This window comes from Corvus moneduloides, chromosome 11, assembly GCF_009650955.1.
Source record: "Corvus moneduloides isolate bCorMon1 chromosome 11, bCorMon1.pri, whole genome shotgun sequence".
NCBI lineage: Eukaryota > Metazoa > Chordata > Aves > Passeriformes > Corvidae > Corvus > Corvus moneduloides.
The window spans coordinates 11970481-11983752 of NC_045486.1; the positions used below are offsets into that span (position 1 = coordinate 11970481).

General features: G+C 42.8%; 1 protein-coding gene across 3 annotated transcripts in view; it reads right to left on the bottom strand.

Annotated features, from left to right (window-relative positions):
• CHCHD6 (coiled-coil-helix-coiled-coil-helix domain containing 6) overlaps positions 1 to 13272 on the bottom strand; it is a 117423-nt gene that overhangs the window by 38099 nt on the left and 66052 nt on the right. For all 3 annotated transcript variants that reach the window (XM_032120444.1, XM_032120443.1, XM_032120442.1), the window contains one exon: positions 5770 to 5905. In XM_032120444.1, the coding sequence (XP_031976335.1) occupies positions 5770 to 5905 (136 nt within the window). The remainder of the gene's footprint in view (positions 1 to 5769; positions 5906 to 13272) is intronic.

A 13272-nucleotide genomic window follows, 5' to 3' on the forward strand; every position in this document is an offset into this window, starting at 1 on the left:
ACAACACACCAGGCTGTGGGGAATATCAGAGCATCATGATGTGCTGAGACACAGAGTAAATAAAGAACTTATGCCTCCAGTTTCATAAACACCAGGTACAGGCAGCAGACATTTCCATTTCAAGTAGGCCAGCATTTACTCTGGAACATGCCTCATATATTAAGATGGAGGTTTATGTCCTTTCAGGCAGCTCTATATTTTTAGTTTATCCACCAGTGAACTCTTGAGGATATGAAGTGTTATGTATAGACCCAAGACGTGCCAGAACCTACAACTGCTGCCTTGAAAATCAAAATAATAACTGTTTCCATCCTTCATAATTAGAAGCAAAATATAGATCCTCTTCACCTTTGCAAATACCAGGTCAGGGTATGCCTGGGTACAGTTAATCCACTGCTCCTCTGTGTGTACGACTAAACAAACAGCAGCAGCCTGCAGCTTGCAACTCTCCCCTGACTCCCTTGTGGGGGCCATTTATTGAGTCATAAACTCCTCTGATAGTGTTATCACCACAGCATTTGCACAAATAAAGGTTGAAAGAGAGAAATATTAAAAAAAAAAAAAGAGAGAGAGAATTTCCTTTATAGAGAAGGCAAGACAAACTCTTTACAGATATGCTTGCTCTGAGCAAGGACAGACTGACAAAAGGTAGGCAGGACTGGCACATACCTGGCTGAGGATGGCTGGGCATAGCATCCTCCAAATAGGAAACACACAGATTTATCTGAAACTACAAACCTGAATTCCAGAAAGCTCAAACAACCCTAAAACCTTCCAAGTTAGATATATTGTATTTCAATTGGCACACCATGTGATAGACCTCCTCAATGAGGCTTCAACAGCTAAGATCTACCTCTGCAGAATCCCAGGGGGAGGAGAAATCCTGGCATTTCTCAAGTACAGATACAGATCTTGCTGTACCTGGTCCAAACTTTCTTCCTCCAGCCACACACACTGGCTGCTCCTCTCTAGCGTGATAAGCACACAACCTATCTATAAAGTACTCTGCAATCCCTCAGAATGGAAACAACACTTTAGCAAGAGTCTGATGATCCAGAATGATCAGATACCTGCAGTGCAGCCCATGGCATCCAAGTCATCCCAAAGCTGTTTCTCTTAAGCAGAGAGAGATCCAGGTTGCAGAAATGAAAGCTCCCAGCAGGCCACACTTCAGGAGGATCCAGAGTGCTCGAGCAAAACTGCTCCATCAGAATGGGACACTGCAGAAACACCTGCAGCACCCTTTCAGCAATCCAAGTCCCTGTCCACAGATTAGAGACAAACTTCCAGCAGAGTTGTAAATGCTTTCCTTTGCGAGCCAAAAGGGTACTGGGCTTTCGCAGAGATCACTTGGAAATGTAAACGCAATAAATTGACCACATTCCTTTTTATTATAGTCAAGGGCAAAGCAGAAAACAGACTACTCAAGGTTATGTTAAAAGTCTCCCTTCACTGGAATTCAGTCAATCAGTATTTAGCAAGGGCTTGTTTGCACACAGCAGTGTGACTCACAGCAAATGTGTGCGAATTTTCCCTGCACTTTCATTACAAACCCTGAGCGTTCATATACAGAGAAACTCACTCACCAGTTTATTGCGTTGTAATTTCCTCACGTAGACAAGCCCTAAAGCCTTGACAGAAGTAGGTTTACCTTTGTCTGTTATGAATAGCAGATTTGTGAGAAGAAGGACACAGAATAGGGAGAAAGAGTGCAGATTATGAATGGCTCCTAGCTCAATGTATACAGCTCCTATTGACAAGGGAATACACATGTCTGAGTACATAGCTCCTGATAGCTTGGTTTGGCCAGCAGCTAGAGCACGAAAATTTCACCTTGGTCCTTCTGTGAAAGACAGGCACCTAGAGACAGTAAGGAAAGCCCTGAAAAGAAGGGATACATGCTCTTCACTAACAGACATTTTTTTGCACGCAGTTGCAGGAAGCAGGTTCTGTTTGAAATCTCAAATCACATTAATGTATGGTCACCGGAGGCTTCATTTTCCAAGTGGCAGCTGGTTGGAGATTCCCTGGTATAACCGCCAATTACATAACAAAGTAACCAACTAAAATTCACCGTCAGCTCAGATTTGCCTATTGGTGTGAACAGAACGCAAGGGCAGCAGAATGGGTCACAAACACTCTGAAAAAGCTTGCATGTGAGTGCATATTTGCACGGGGGAGGGAAGCAATTCACTAATAGGACTCAGCCTTTTAAAACAAAATCATTTGTTTTCCCCTTCCATCTGGACCCAAACTAAGAAATTATGCAGATTTGCACTGCCCACTCGGCTTTTCCTTCCACACCCGCTTCTCACTGGCACAAGATAAAACCTTGGGGAAACAGCAGCAGCAATTTTCAATTCTCATTATCTAACAGCAGCAGTAGTTCTTGGGGAAACTTGTGGTCAATAAACTACAAGCAATTTTGAAAGACACAATGGGAACTGCCCCTCCTACAGCTGTCCCATTATCCCAGCTTTTATTAGATTTAAAGCCAGCGATTTTTATGCTGTAGCTCAAGTTCTGCAGAGCCATGGAAACAGACCACCAGAAAAGATAAAACAGTCCTAAATTAAACAGGAGCTATCACAGTGACGCCCTCTAAAGCCAGAGAACTTCCACATAAGCAAAGCATGGGATGCAGCAAGGAACCCAGCGCCTAAAGGGGCTGACACTGCTACAGTGAGTCAACAGTGACACGACCAAAATTCAACATTCAGGATGGTATGAAGAGAAAAGCTCTTGAGCAGGTTAGGCAGGGCAAGTTGAAAGCATAGTGGCTACAAAGGCAGACAACCAGAGCAGGATCCTGCTCCCATAACCATGAGCCAGAACAGGCACCAACTTTGTAGTCTATGCTCTGGATGTGCCTCCCAAGAGGCAGAGGGAAATACTTACCTCTGGCTGGCAATTCAGCTGGCCTGTTTCAGATGACTTTTTAGAATGAAATGCATCGTGCTCTACATGTGCCTATTTCTCTCTGTTGACTACAACAGATGGCCCAACAGCCAGAAAATATACAAAACAGGTAACAATAGCTATATCTCTACCATGCACTACAATAAAGTAACCTGTTCCAGGAAGAGGGGCTTTACAGGAAACCAGTAGAAAAGAAATTTTAAAACTCATGGAGTGATTACCTGATCCGTTTGTTCATGGACAGAAATAACTGAGGGTGTACCTCAGCTCCTGGCTCAGAGATGTGCACAACAACAGGCAAAGGGAAATGGGTGTCCAAAGGAATTGTCTCAAACAACACAGGAAGGGGGAAGATGCAAAGAATTATTCTCATCCACCTTAAGCTGTAATTTTCAGTCTAGAAACCTAGAGCTTGCTTTCTCTGAGTCTAATGTATACCATGCCCTGGAGACACTTCTACCAGCCATCAAAAGGAACTTGCAGAGAACCAGATGCTTCATTAAAGAATATTCACCAAGCCTTATAAAATCTTTAGTAAAAAGCAGAAGAACAAATCACCAGCATGCAAGTGAGCTGAAGTCACACATCCAGCTTTGATTACATTTCCTCCTGCACTGGAAAACAAATTATGTTTTTTTAAAAAAAAGGTAAAAAATACCCAAGAAATCAAGAGATTCTGGCCTTTCTTTCCCACATTCCTCCGACCTGAATTTTCTGAATAAGGAATGCGTGAGACAAAGCCATTTGGTATCAGACGCTAATTTAAACTTAAAGAAAAATAACAGCTTAAAAAGGGGAAGGGAGGAGGGAGTTTTAATCCTACATGATAAAACAACAGCTTGTGATTGCTTCATGTATCTCAGGAATCAGAAAAGCCAGTAAGAACAGTGAGGCAAATTGTCAGCTGTCCTGGGGCAAAAGGAAACTACAGAAGACATATTGCCTTACAAAAGTTTTATCTGAATTTGTACTTACAGAACCCTCTAGTGCCTATCCTCTAGCTGCAAGGTGTTATTTACCTATTCCTTAGTCTCTCAAGCCCCTTCTTAAAACACAGCAAGATTTTCTGCCACATGGTCTTCATCCACAACAAATTAATGTCCTGTGCACTTCTCCTTCCAGGTAGTTTCTATTAACAGTGGGGAAGAAGTTCATTGAAGACTCTGGGAACAAAGACAACCCCCAGTTTTTGGCATATAAAGAAAACCTACCAAAACCTCCACCAAATCCAAAAAAGATCCAAGTTATTGGGATCCTTCACTGCCCTCTGCTGTTACCAGTCATTTAGCTTCCAACTTACTCTTTAATAATGTTGAGCTGGGGCTCATGGCTGGCAGCATCCCAGCCCCTTTCTCAGGCGGGTTGGAGCCACAGCTTGCAAATATGCTGAAGTTTAATGCAATCTGTCTTCTTTGGTAATCACATTCCGCCCGCACTGCATGCAATAAAGATGTATTGGTAAATGCATTTGCTAAAGATATACTCCACTGAAAAGGCTACAAGCCTGATTTAGAGGAGGCAAGGAGGATAACAGAGGCTGGCAATAGATGCACCAATGCTCCGCACACAGCAACCAGGGGCACAGATTGTGCAGCAGCAGCACAGGCACCACTTTACTTTAAAGCTGAGGAAGAAAAAGAAACCACATGTTTTGGGAGCTGGGGACTTTAGAGATATCAGAGAAAAGCCCTTTCCCTGGCAGCTTTAACCTTGCTGATTTGCAGACATACAAAGACCTTCTTTGTAAACAGGAAGGAAAAAAATTCCACTAGGACTAGCAACAACATTTGGTCTAATATATCCTGACAATTTTCCCATCTCCTTCTGTCGGGCTTCTTCTGGGAGCCGGCTGGCAGCTTGTTTCATGTTATACTTAAATCAGGCATACAGCTTCCCCTCACAATGCTAATGCAGAGGAAGACTGCTTCCATGGAATATCCACCTCTCCTCCACTCTGTGCTTTAGTAATCCCATGAGAGAAGTCTCAGTTTTCTATTACCATCCTTTCCCCCAAATCCACTTTACTATATTCTCAGTACCTTTTGGAGAATTTTCTACTGTCAAAAAAAAAAGGAAAAAACCAAAAAACAGAAAAGCCTGCCCTTGAGGGACACCTGACCCACTGAATTCTCACATGGCCCAGGACCATACCCTAGTTGTAATGTCCAAATACTTCATTTTCTTTTACCCTTCACTTGTTTCAATAGCCAGAAATTCTTCCAAGGTACTGAGCAGCCACTGTCCTAAGGCATCAACAGAACCTACTGGGACTCTGCATCTCAGAAGGAAGAGCCGTAAGGCTTCCTGGCCTCCCACACAAGATGAACAGCTTTTAGGAGTCCACACAAGATGAACAGCTTTTAGGAGTGTGCAATTTTCTTAATAGACAGCAGCTTTGCCCAGTACAGAACCTTTCCCCATGCAGCAATGAAAAGAAGCAAGACCTCCAACTGCAAAGTCCCATAACAGGAGGATGTTTAGAGACTGTTGAAAATGTTGCGGACATTGCCAAAATGGATTTACCCACTGTTTGCAGTATACAATATCCAAGAAGGCAAAACTAGGGAAAATCATTCACTGGCTTTGAAACCTGGGAGCATTGGTTCTACTGTTGTGGTGGCAGCTCAGTACAACAGGACCCATTGATGGGAATGAAGTGGGGACATACCACAGTGTGACTGGGTAATGTGGAATGAATGTGGGAAAATGGATCCCAAGGAAGATTTGTCTCCTAGGAAGATTGCAATTTCACTAACAGATACCACAGATCTCAAAAACATTTCTCAGAAGAAAACACCATGCAAAACAAGACAGCAAAGCCAGGTAGCACAACAGAGAAGCTTTTGTTACCTTCTGAGCTGCATTAACACAGCGCTGATATTCCTTCGCCAGTTCCGAGCATTTGAGCGCTTCACGTTTGTTTTCTCGGTAGCACTTCAGAATTTCAGACTGCAGGTTTGCACAGACAGGATCAGTGTTCCTCCTCCTGCAGGGAAAACAAGCACAGAATGATGTGTGAAGAGGAGTTTTCAACCACTTACTACCACTTTGCCAGTAACACACATACTAATTTTATGCTGGAGTCATGTAGTCCTAATAGAGAAACTGGTGGGAACAGCAATCACCAAAGTGGGTCAAATGACCAACAGCATCTTTCAGTTGAAAAATCCAGGGTACTGAGCAGAAAGAAGGAACATGATCTTTCTCAGCTGGTCTGGAAGGCTGTTTTACCCTTATATAAAACATCATCTCTCCTCTGCAGTCAGGAGGAAAAAAAATCCCCAAGTCCAAGAGTTTCAGTGATTTTCCCAACTCACACTGGAAATCTTTGGCAGAACTCAAGAATCCTGGCTGGGCCTGCACTAGATCTGTAACAGTCTGACAAGGAACTGAACAGACTTGTTGAATAGGCCACCCTGATCTATTGAATTCTCATCTATTTAAACACTACAAGAAATCCAGCATGGTTGGAAGCACTGCAATTCTCCTAGTGACTAGAAAAAAAAAACCAGAATAATAGCAAGACCAGATATCTGTTTCTTTGTATTTCTGCAGCAATTAGTACTCATACTCTGTAAATGGCATTGACAGCTACCCAAGAACAATTAAGGATGATGTTCTTTTACTCTAATGTGCATGTGTACATATGGCACATCATCAGCAACAGTACCAATAAAGGGGAAGGTCGTTGTAAAACAATCCCAGCAACAATGGCACAAACACAGTAACAACAGTGACATCAGCTGCACAGACAGGCAGACACAAATTGCAGGAATTCGCAGCACCATGGCCATGGTATGTTTTACCAGAGAATAAGAGAACATATGCTTAGGTGTAGCAATCCTCAGATGGCGTCTCCTAAACCATAAATCCATTTAATTCCTTGCTTTTCCTGCCCCAATATGCTTAGAGATCTGTGCCCAAATATCAAATACACCTCTTCCTTCCAAAGCACTTGATGCTACAGGCAGGCAATTATGCCATGCTATGATGTATTAATTTCCACAGTAGCTCATTCAGCAAAAGGGCTGCATAGCAAGGCAGAGAGAGAGAGAAAACATGACCTATCCCTGGGCACGTCACAGTCTCTCAGGTGGAACAGATTTCTAAGAAACAGGAAATCTTAAACCAAGATCTTCTAAAAGCTTTTGGAGAGCTCAGATATGAGGTCCCAAATCATGCACATCTGTGTAAGGTGCTCAGGAAAGAGGCAGAAGGATCAAATGAACAATAATTTTGTCTTTTCCATATCAGCAACCTGGGTGCACTCTCAGAATAATTTGGTTGAGATTTACTCTAATTAATACTTCTTCAGTCCTCAGTCTTACTGCCAACATATACGGACAGAGTAGGAATTTATCAGTATGACAGCCACACTCTACAACACGGAGATTTGGATCAGAAACCATCAAAGATACTATAGCGACTTCTTTTTCCACCTCTACTAATCTTACAGCTTTTAGAAGAAACTTATTCCATGCACAGTCTCTAAAGGCTAGCGTTCATTTCTAATTTCTATGTTATATAGCAAATCACCTTTAAAGCCTCGAAAATCCATATTCTTAAAAAAAAAAAATCTTCAAATTTTGGGATAGAAAAGAACCCAGAGAGAGCCTCAGAAACTCATAATGTTGGCATTTTGCTTTGTCACTAACTTTAATATCACTCTAATCAAATCAGTGAGACTGTGGAAATGATACCAAACAATACCAGGTCAGGAAATACCACCAAATCCCTCAATTCATTGAAAAAGTTAAGACTTTTAAAATTAGGTTTTTTAAACTCAGTGATGTTAAACTGAAGGGCATTTTGTAATTTTCATATAGAAACCTGGAAGAGCTAAAAGGTACAGCATACCACAAACCAGTTTGTATTTGTCTGAGCTGAACAACACGGTATGAACATCTCAGAAATATTTAGAAATATGATTGAGGTTGTCATTGTCAGCAGGGAGAGCTACAGGAATTGTGCTTTGCTTTAGATCACTGTCCTTCCTATGTGTCCTGGGTTGCAGTGTATTCTATCACCATCCCCATGAGCTGTTGAAACCAGGTGGGGCAGTGTTTCCTTGCCTCCTCCCCCCAGACTATCTTGCTGTTAATGGCCCATCATTGTCCTGCCACATGACTCAGAGATAACTCCCTCCGAACTATCTTCTGTTAATGAGCCTAATCAACACTCAGCCTCATGACTCATCACCCCATTGTGAGATGCTCCACCCAGAGGGAGGAACCAAGCATCCCATCGTGGATATAAGCTGAGGCTGAACACCAGAGACACGGGCTTCCCACTGGATTTCCAGAGGACAGGAGCTACACAGCCACCACTGGACTTCCAGAGGAAGAGCAGACTGTTTCACTACAGGATCACTGCTTCAGAGGACTGCAGCCACCATTCTACCAGACTGCTACCACCACCCTGCCTAACAGGGTGTCAGGTTGTACCTTGACTCTGTCAGTTTGACAGTGTTTTCTTTTACCTTTTTTTTTCTCCTTTTCTTTAATTTCCATTAAATTGTTATTCTGACTTGGTGCCTCCCACTGGTTTGTTTTCAAACTAGCACACTATGTCTCCACTGCCTAGAGTAAACATAAAGTTAGGACCCACCTGTGGGCTCAGACAGGGCTGCAAAGCCTGTGGCCCTCTTCCTTAGCTGACCCCTTGGTGCTCAGCCCACAGGGCTATCTAAAAGCCACACAGTGGTGAGCAAGAAGCCACAAGAGTGAGTATTGTTGCCTAAAGCCTACCAAAGGCAGGGGATCAATCAGCACAGGCTGGTATGCATTGCCCAGCAAGCATCTAAATCAGCATTCCTACACACCACTTCCCACAACACAGGGAGGATTTATTTGGTACCGCGTACCCAAAATCATAACAAGATTATTCTCCTTTATTGCTTCAAAATAAAATCTCAACCTGTGGTTATGCATCAATTGCACCAGCTTCTCAAAACAGACTTAGATATGCTAATCAACAAATTGCAAAGTCGGTTTAGGTAATTATCAATGCAAGTTACTGCGGAGTCTGGGAGTACACAAGTTATCCATATCCAGCAGATTAGTTCTGGTACCCATCTGGACTGGGAAGAGGTATCTGAAGTGCTCTGGTGAACAGTTGCCTGAGGTGCTTTCTTCCTTACACAGCAATCACAGCGCCTGCCCAGTCTGAATCAAAGGGACGTCACTCTCCTGCTCCCATTAAGTCTCAGCTTCAGGTTGCAGCATTTCCACACAGTGGGAACTGCAGCCCTACACACATTCAACAGCTGCCCCTCACAGGTGTCTGTCTTTCCTCATACATACCTGAGACAAAAAGGAATTAAACAACCAGCATCCAACTACAAACACATCTGTAGAGTGCAATGACATTGTGGATTGAGTTCCAAAGGAGGTGGACTTTCATCAGCTATCTGCCTTCACCCTCAGCCCAGATCAAGGCTCTTGGCACTAACTAATCTTTAGAAAAATTCATCTTCTGGACACCCAACCACACTGCTCCTGATGTGTCGTTGTTTGAGGGTTTTTACCATTATTTCTCATATGAGAGGGAAGGAAAATGGTAGGGAAGGGATGAGGTTTGTATACACAGCTAACCAAAGACTTGTATGCTTTGACCTTTCTCCTAAAGTGGGTCACAGTTTTAAGCACAATACGTCACCACCAAATGAGGTAGACAGTTGGCCTCTGTCTAAAATAAAATATGTTGCAACTGCTACGACTACTATCAAAACAGGTGTAAGAGGCTCATTTACAGCAGCTAGGAAAAAGGCAGGAGAGAAAGGCTGGGCTGGGAAGCAATAACACAATATCTGCAGACAGAAGTATGGAAGACAAGCTCTAACAATACCTTGGAAATAAATAAATGCAGGACATACAGAATATGAAAGATTAAACCAAAACACACACTCTCATCTATTTAAAGGAGGAGGAAAGGAGAAAGGATGACACGTTGGAAAAAGGAAAAGATGAATTTAGAAATGAAACTCATTAGCAGCGCCTTCCCTATCACAGAGAGGAAAGAAACCTTTGCCTTGCTGCTGTGCAATGGGCAGGAAGGCTACACACACATGAAATCCATGATTTCAGAACTTCCTCTCCCCCTCCCATGGAGGGATTTAAATCAGGTCTTTGTCTGGAAAAGAACCGAGAGGTTTTCTTAAAATGAAACAAAGGGCATCCTTCTCCCTGCTATCCCTTGAGGTAAGACAGAATGAGCACAATCTGGCTGCATTTTGACACCGAGAGTTACCAAATCCTTTCTATCACTGCATATTCCCTTTATTTAATAAATGAAATCTCATCAACTTATCCTTCTTCTATTATCACTGCTGACATCAATCTGATAATATTGGCTTGGCGTGGAATCGTGCTATTATATGTCCTCTTGATATTTAATTTAAGAGAAACGTCTGCAGTAGGGTGAATATGTGAAGCAAGCTTTTTATTACTGGCAGCAGTAAGGACGCTGGGAGTGAATTAGACATTCATCTTAGTCAGGGCCAATCTAGTGGCTCAGAAGAGGTTTTCTTCTTAACCCTCTCCTAACTGTTCAATAGCGGCAGGTAACCGCTGCTTCAGTCAATAACTACATTCATTTGTCTTGGTAAATTCATTCCTACATGGATATAAACCCCATGAAGAAGTACAAAGTGCCTGGGAGGTTAAAGCAAGGTTCTTTGAGAATTTCTATCATAAGCACTGCACTAGTAGGAAATGTGCCGGTCTAAACGTCCATCAATTAATCAAGAAGCAACACAGTTTCCGAAGACAAACACCCAAACTCACTGCAAAAAGCAATTAAGGCTGTATCATCAGGATACAGACCCAGAGACAGAAGGTTTCAAACACAGCACAATGGCTACTATTTAGGTGCTGCTGACAGGTTCTCTTTTTGAAAGAATTATGGACTCAGTATTGGAAAGCAAGGGAAAGCTGCAAGAGGTCTATGTATTTGCTGGTCCTTCCACCCAACTGAAAGATCAGACTACTGAAGCAGAGGTGCAACTTTAATGCTTTAGAACTTGGCAGCTCTTTAGACTAGTGCAAAATTAGTAACTCCACAGTGAGGAGCACACCATCACTTGGCTTTACCAGGAAGAACAGCAATTCCAGATGGAGTTAAGAGCAAGATCTTCTTTTTACATTTTACTCTGGGAAACCATTCAAGCTGAACAAAAAACTCAAGACAGAGGCTGATGGTATCTAAACCCAGACACTTTGATACCCTGCTCGGAACATGATAAACAAAGACATGCAGGATCCCTCATACAAGCCAACTTAAGAGTAGCACACAGCTGCAAGCAGCAACCTAAATGGGGCAGCAACCTGGAATTTCTTGTGGGCTACAAAATCCAGTAACTGGATTAGCTGCTTTTTGCTGCATTATTTGACTAAGACCAGTGTCTGAACCAACTTGAGCAAACCACATTAGTCACCACTGTCACTACAGCACAGACAGCCCCAGACATCATCAATGAGATGCACAGGCAGCACTGCCAGTAAATCCCAGGGCACACAGCAGCAGTTTCTGCGTGTTGGGAAGGAATCAGCCGCGTTGTATAGTTGGTTAGTATGTTTATATATCCAGGGTCCATTACACACGTCTCAGACTAAGCCCAGTGATGCTTTGGTCACATAAACGGGGTGTGCTGCCAGGCTGCACTGTACATATATAAAACTCAATAGGTGGTTAACTGACCTGTAACTGCATCCTCCCTTGAGTAGCAGTTGGCTCTGATGGCTTCTCTAACATGTCAGAAAAATGACTCCAGACAGATGCAATACACAGCACATAGAAAGGTTTCATTCTCTCTCATTATTGCATCCTTGACATTTACAGCAGAAAATTAAACACAATTGAAGCATTTCATTCACATATAACAAACTCATCAAGCACAGAACAAACAGGCAGGCAAGCTAACTTTCAGCATAGGCTGCAGGATGCTGCACTGTCACAAACCAAACACTGTGCCCTCACTACAAGCTATGGGATTCCATGATCCTGCACGTCAGCTTGGTAACATAGTTTGAATGGAAGAGGTAACAGTCGTGTTGCAGCTGTTTGGCAGGAGAAATAAGAGATGGAAGAAGCTTAAAAGATTATCCAAATGCCTACTAAAAAATCAGTAATGTTTAAGCTACATAACCTAGCACAGTGTAAACAAACTGCATGTCTCATGAGCCTAAACTAATGTGATCAGGAAGGGTATTTCTGATCAGCCTCAAGTACTCAAAATACTGCTCATCAGGCTTTGCCACTGATCCAGGTGGAATAGAAGACTTGCAGAAGTAACATACTGTTTAGAGCAAGAGGGGACAGACTAAAAGAAAAGGTGAAACCTCGTGACAATTTTCACAAGAACAGGGGTGCTACCTCCAAATTTCAGCTGAAGCCACTGTACTCCTGTCTAAATCCTTCTCATATGCCTTGTCACACTGTCAGCACACTCCTGCCCACCTGCAGTATTTCCCCTCTCTCCCCCTTGACAGCTGCATTTCAATAACAGGTCACCAGATTCTATTTTTCCACACCTTGTTCATGGAGTGCCTAATGAATGAATATTTTAAAGTACTGTGAGCTTCTGGGTGACTCTGTGATCCTACAAAATTTGTCACTCAGGTACTTCCCAGTCTCAATTCCTGTTTTGACAGCTTGTTTGAAACTGCTACCAATTCCCCACTGTAGTTCATGCACTCACTGCACCTCTGCCCTTCCCAGGACAGATACAGATCACAGATACACAGAAGCAGGTCTGAAATTTTCCTCTGTGTAAGTAATTAGATTCTATCACTGAGAACAAAAGTTACCACAAAAGTCCAAGTCTCAAATGTCAGCCACTTGCTGTGTCACTGTACTGCATTCAGTAGAAACAGTCTGCCCAACCCATATTCCATTCACCAAACAACAAAAAAAAAACCCAAAAAACCAAACCAAACCAAAACCAAAACCAAAACAACCTCCAAACTCTAAAACATACAGATTCATGTCAAAAGTAACTAAAATCTAGCAGTTTTCTGTAACAACCTCTAATTTTGGAAATCAACAACTTCTTCATTTCAGTCATGAAATTGATGCAAAGAGGTTGTGTGACCCATGCAATGCTGGTTCCAGCTCTCCATCTGACTTACTCCAGTGTATCACAAACTCCCCTGTCCTCCTACATGGTTTATCCTCACACACAAGTGGTCATTTCCCATCTGACCAATGGGTCTCCCTGAAAGACTTTGACTTACACTTCATTGTGCTTTGCCAAGTGCAGTTTCAACCAAATTTGACTGGCTTCCTTAGACCCCATAAGCTGCGGGCACTGGGGTTGTGGTGGTGGGCTGTGGGTCTCTGGGGGAGCAGAAGGGC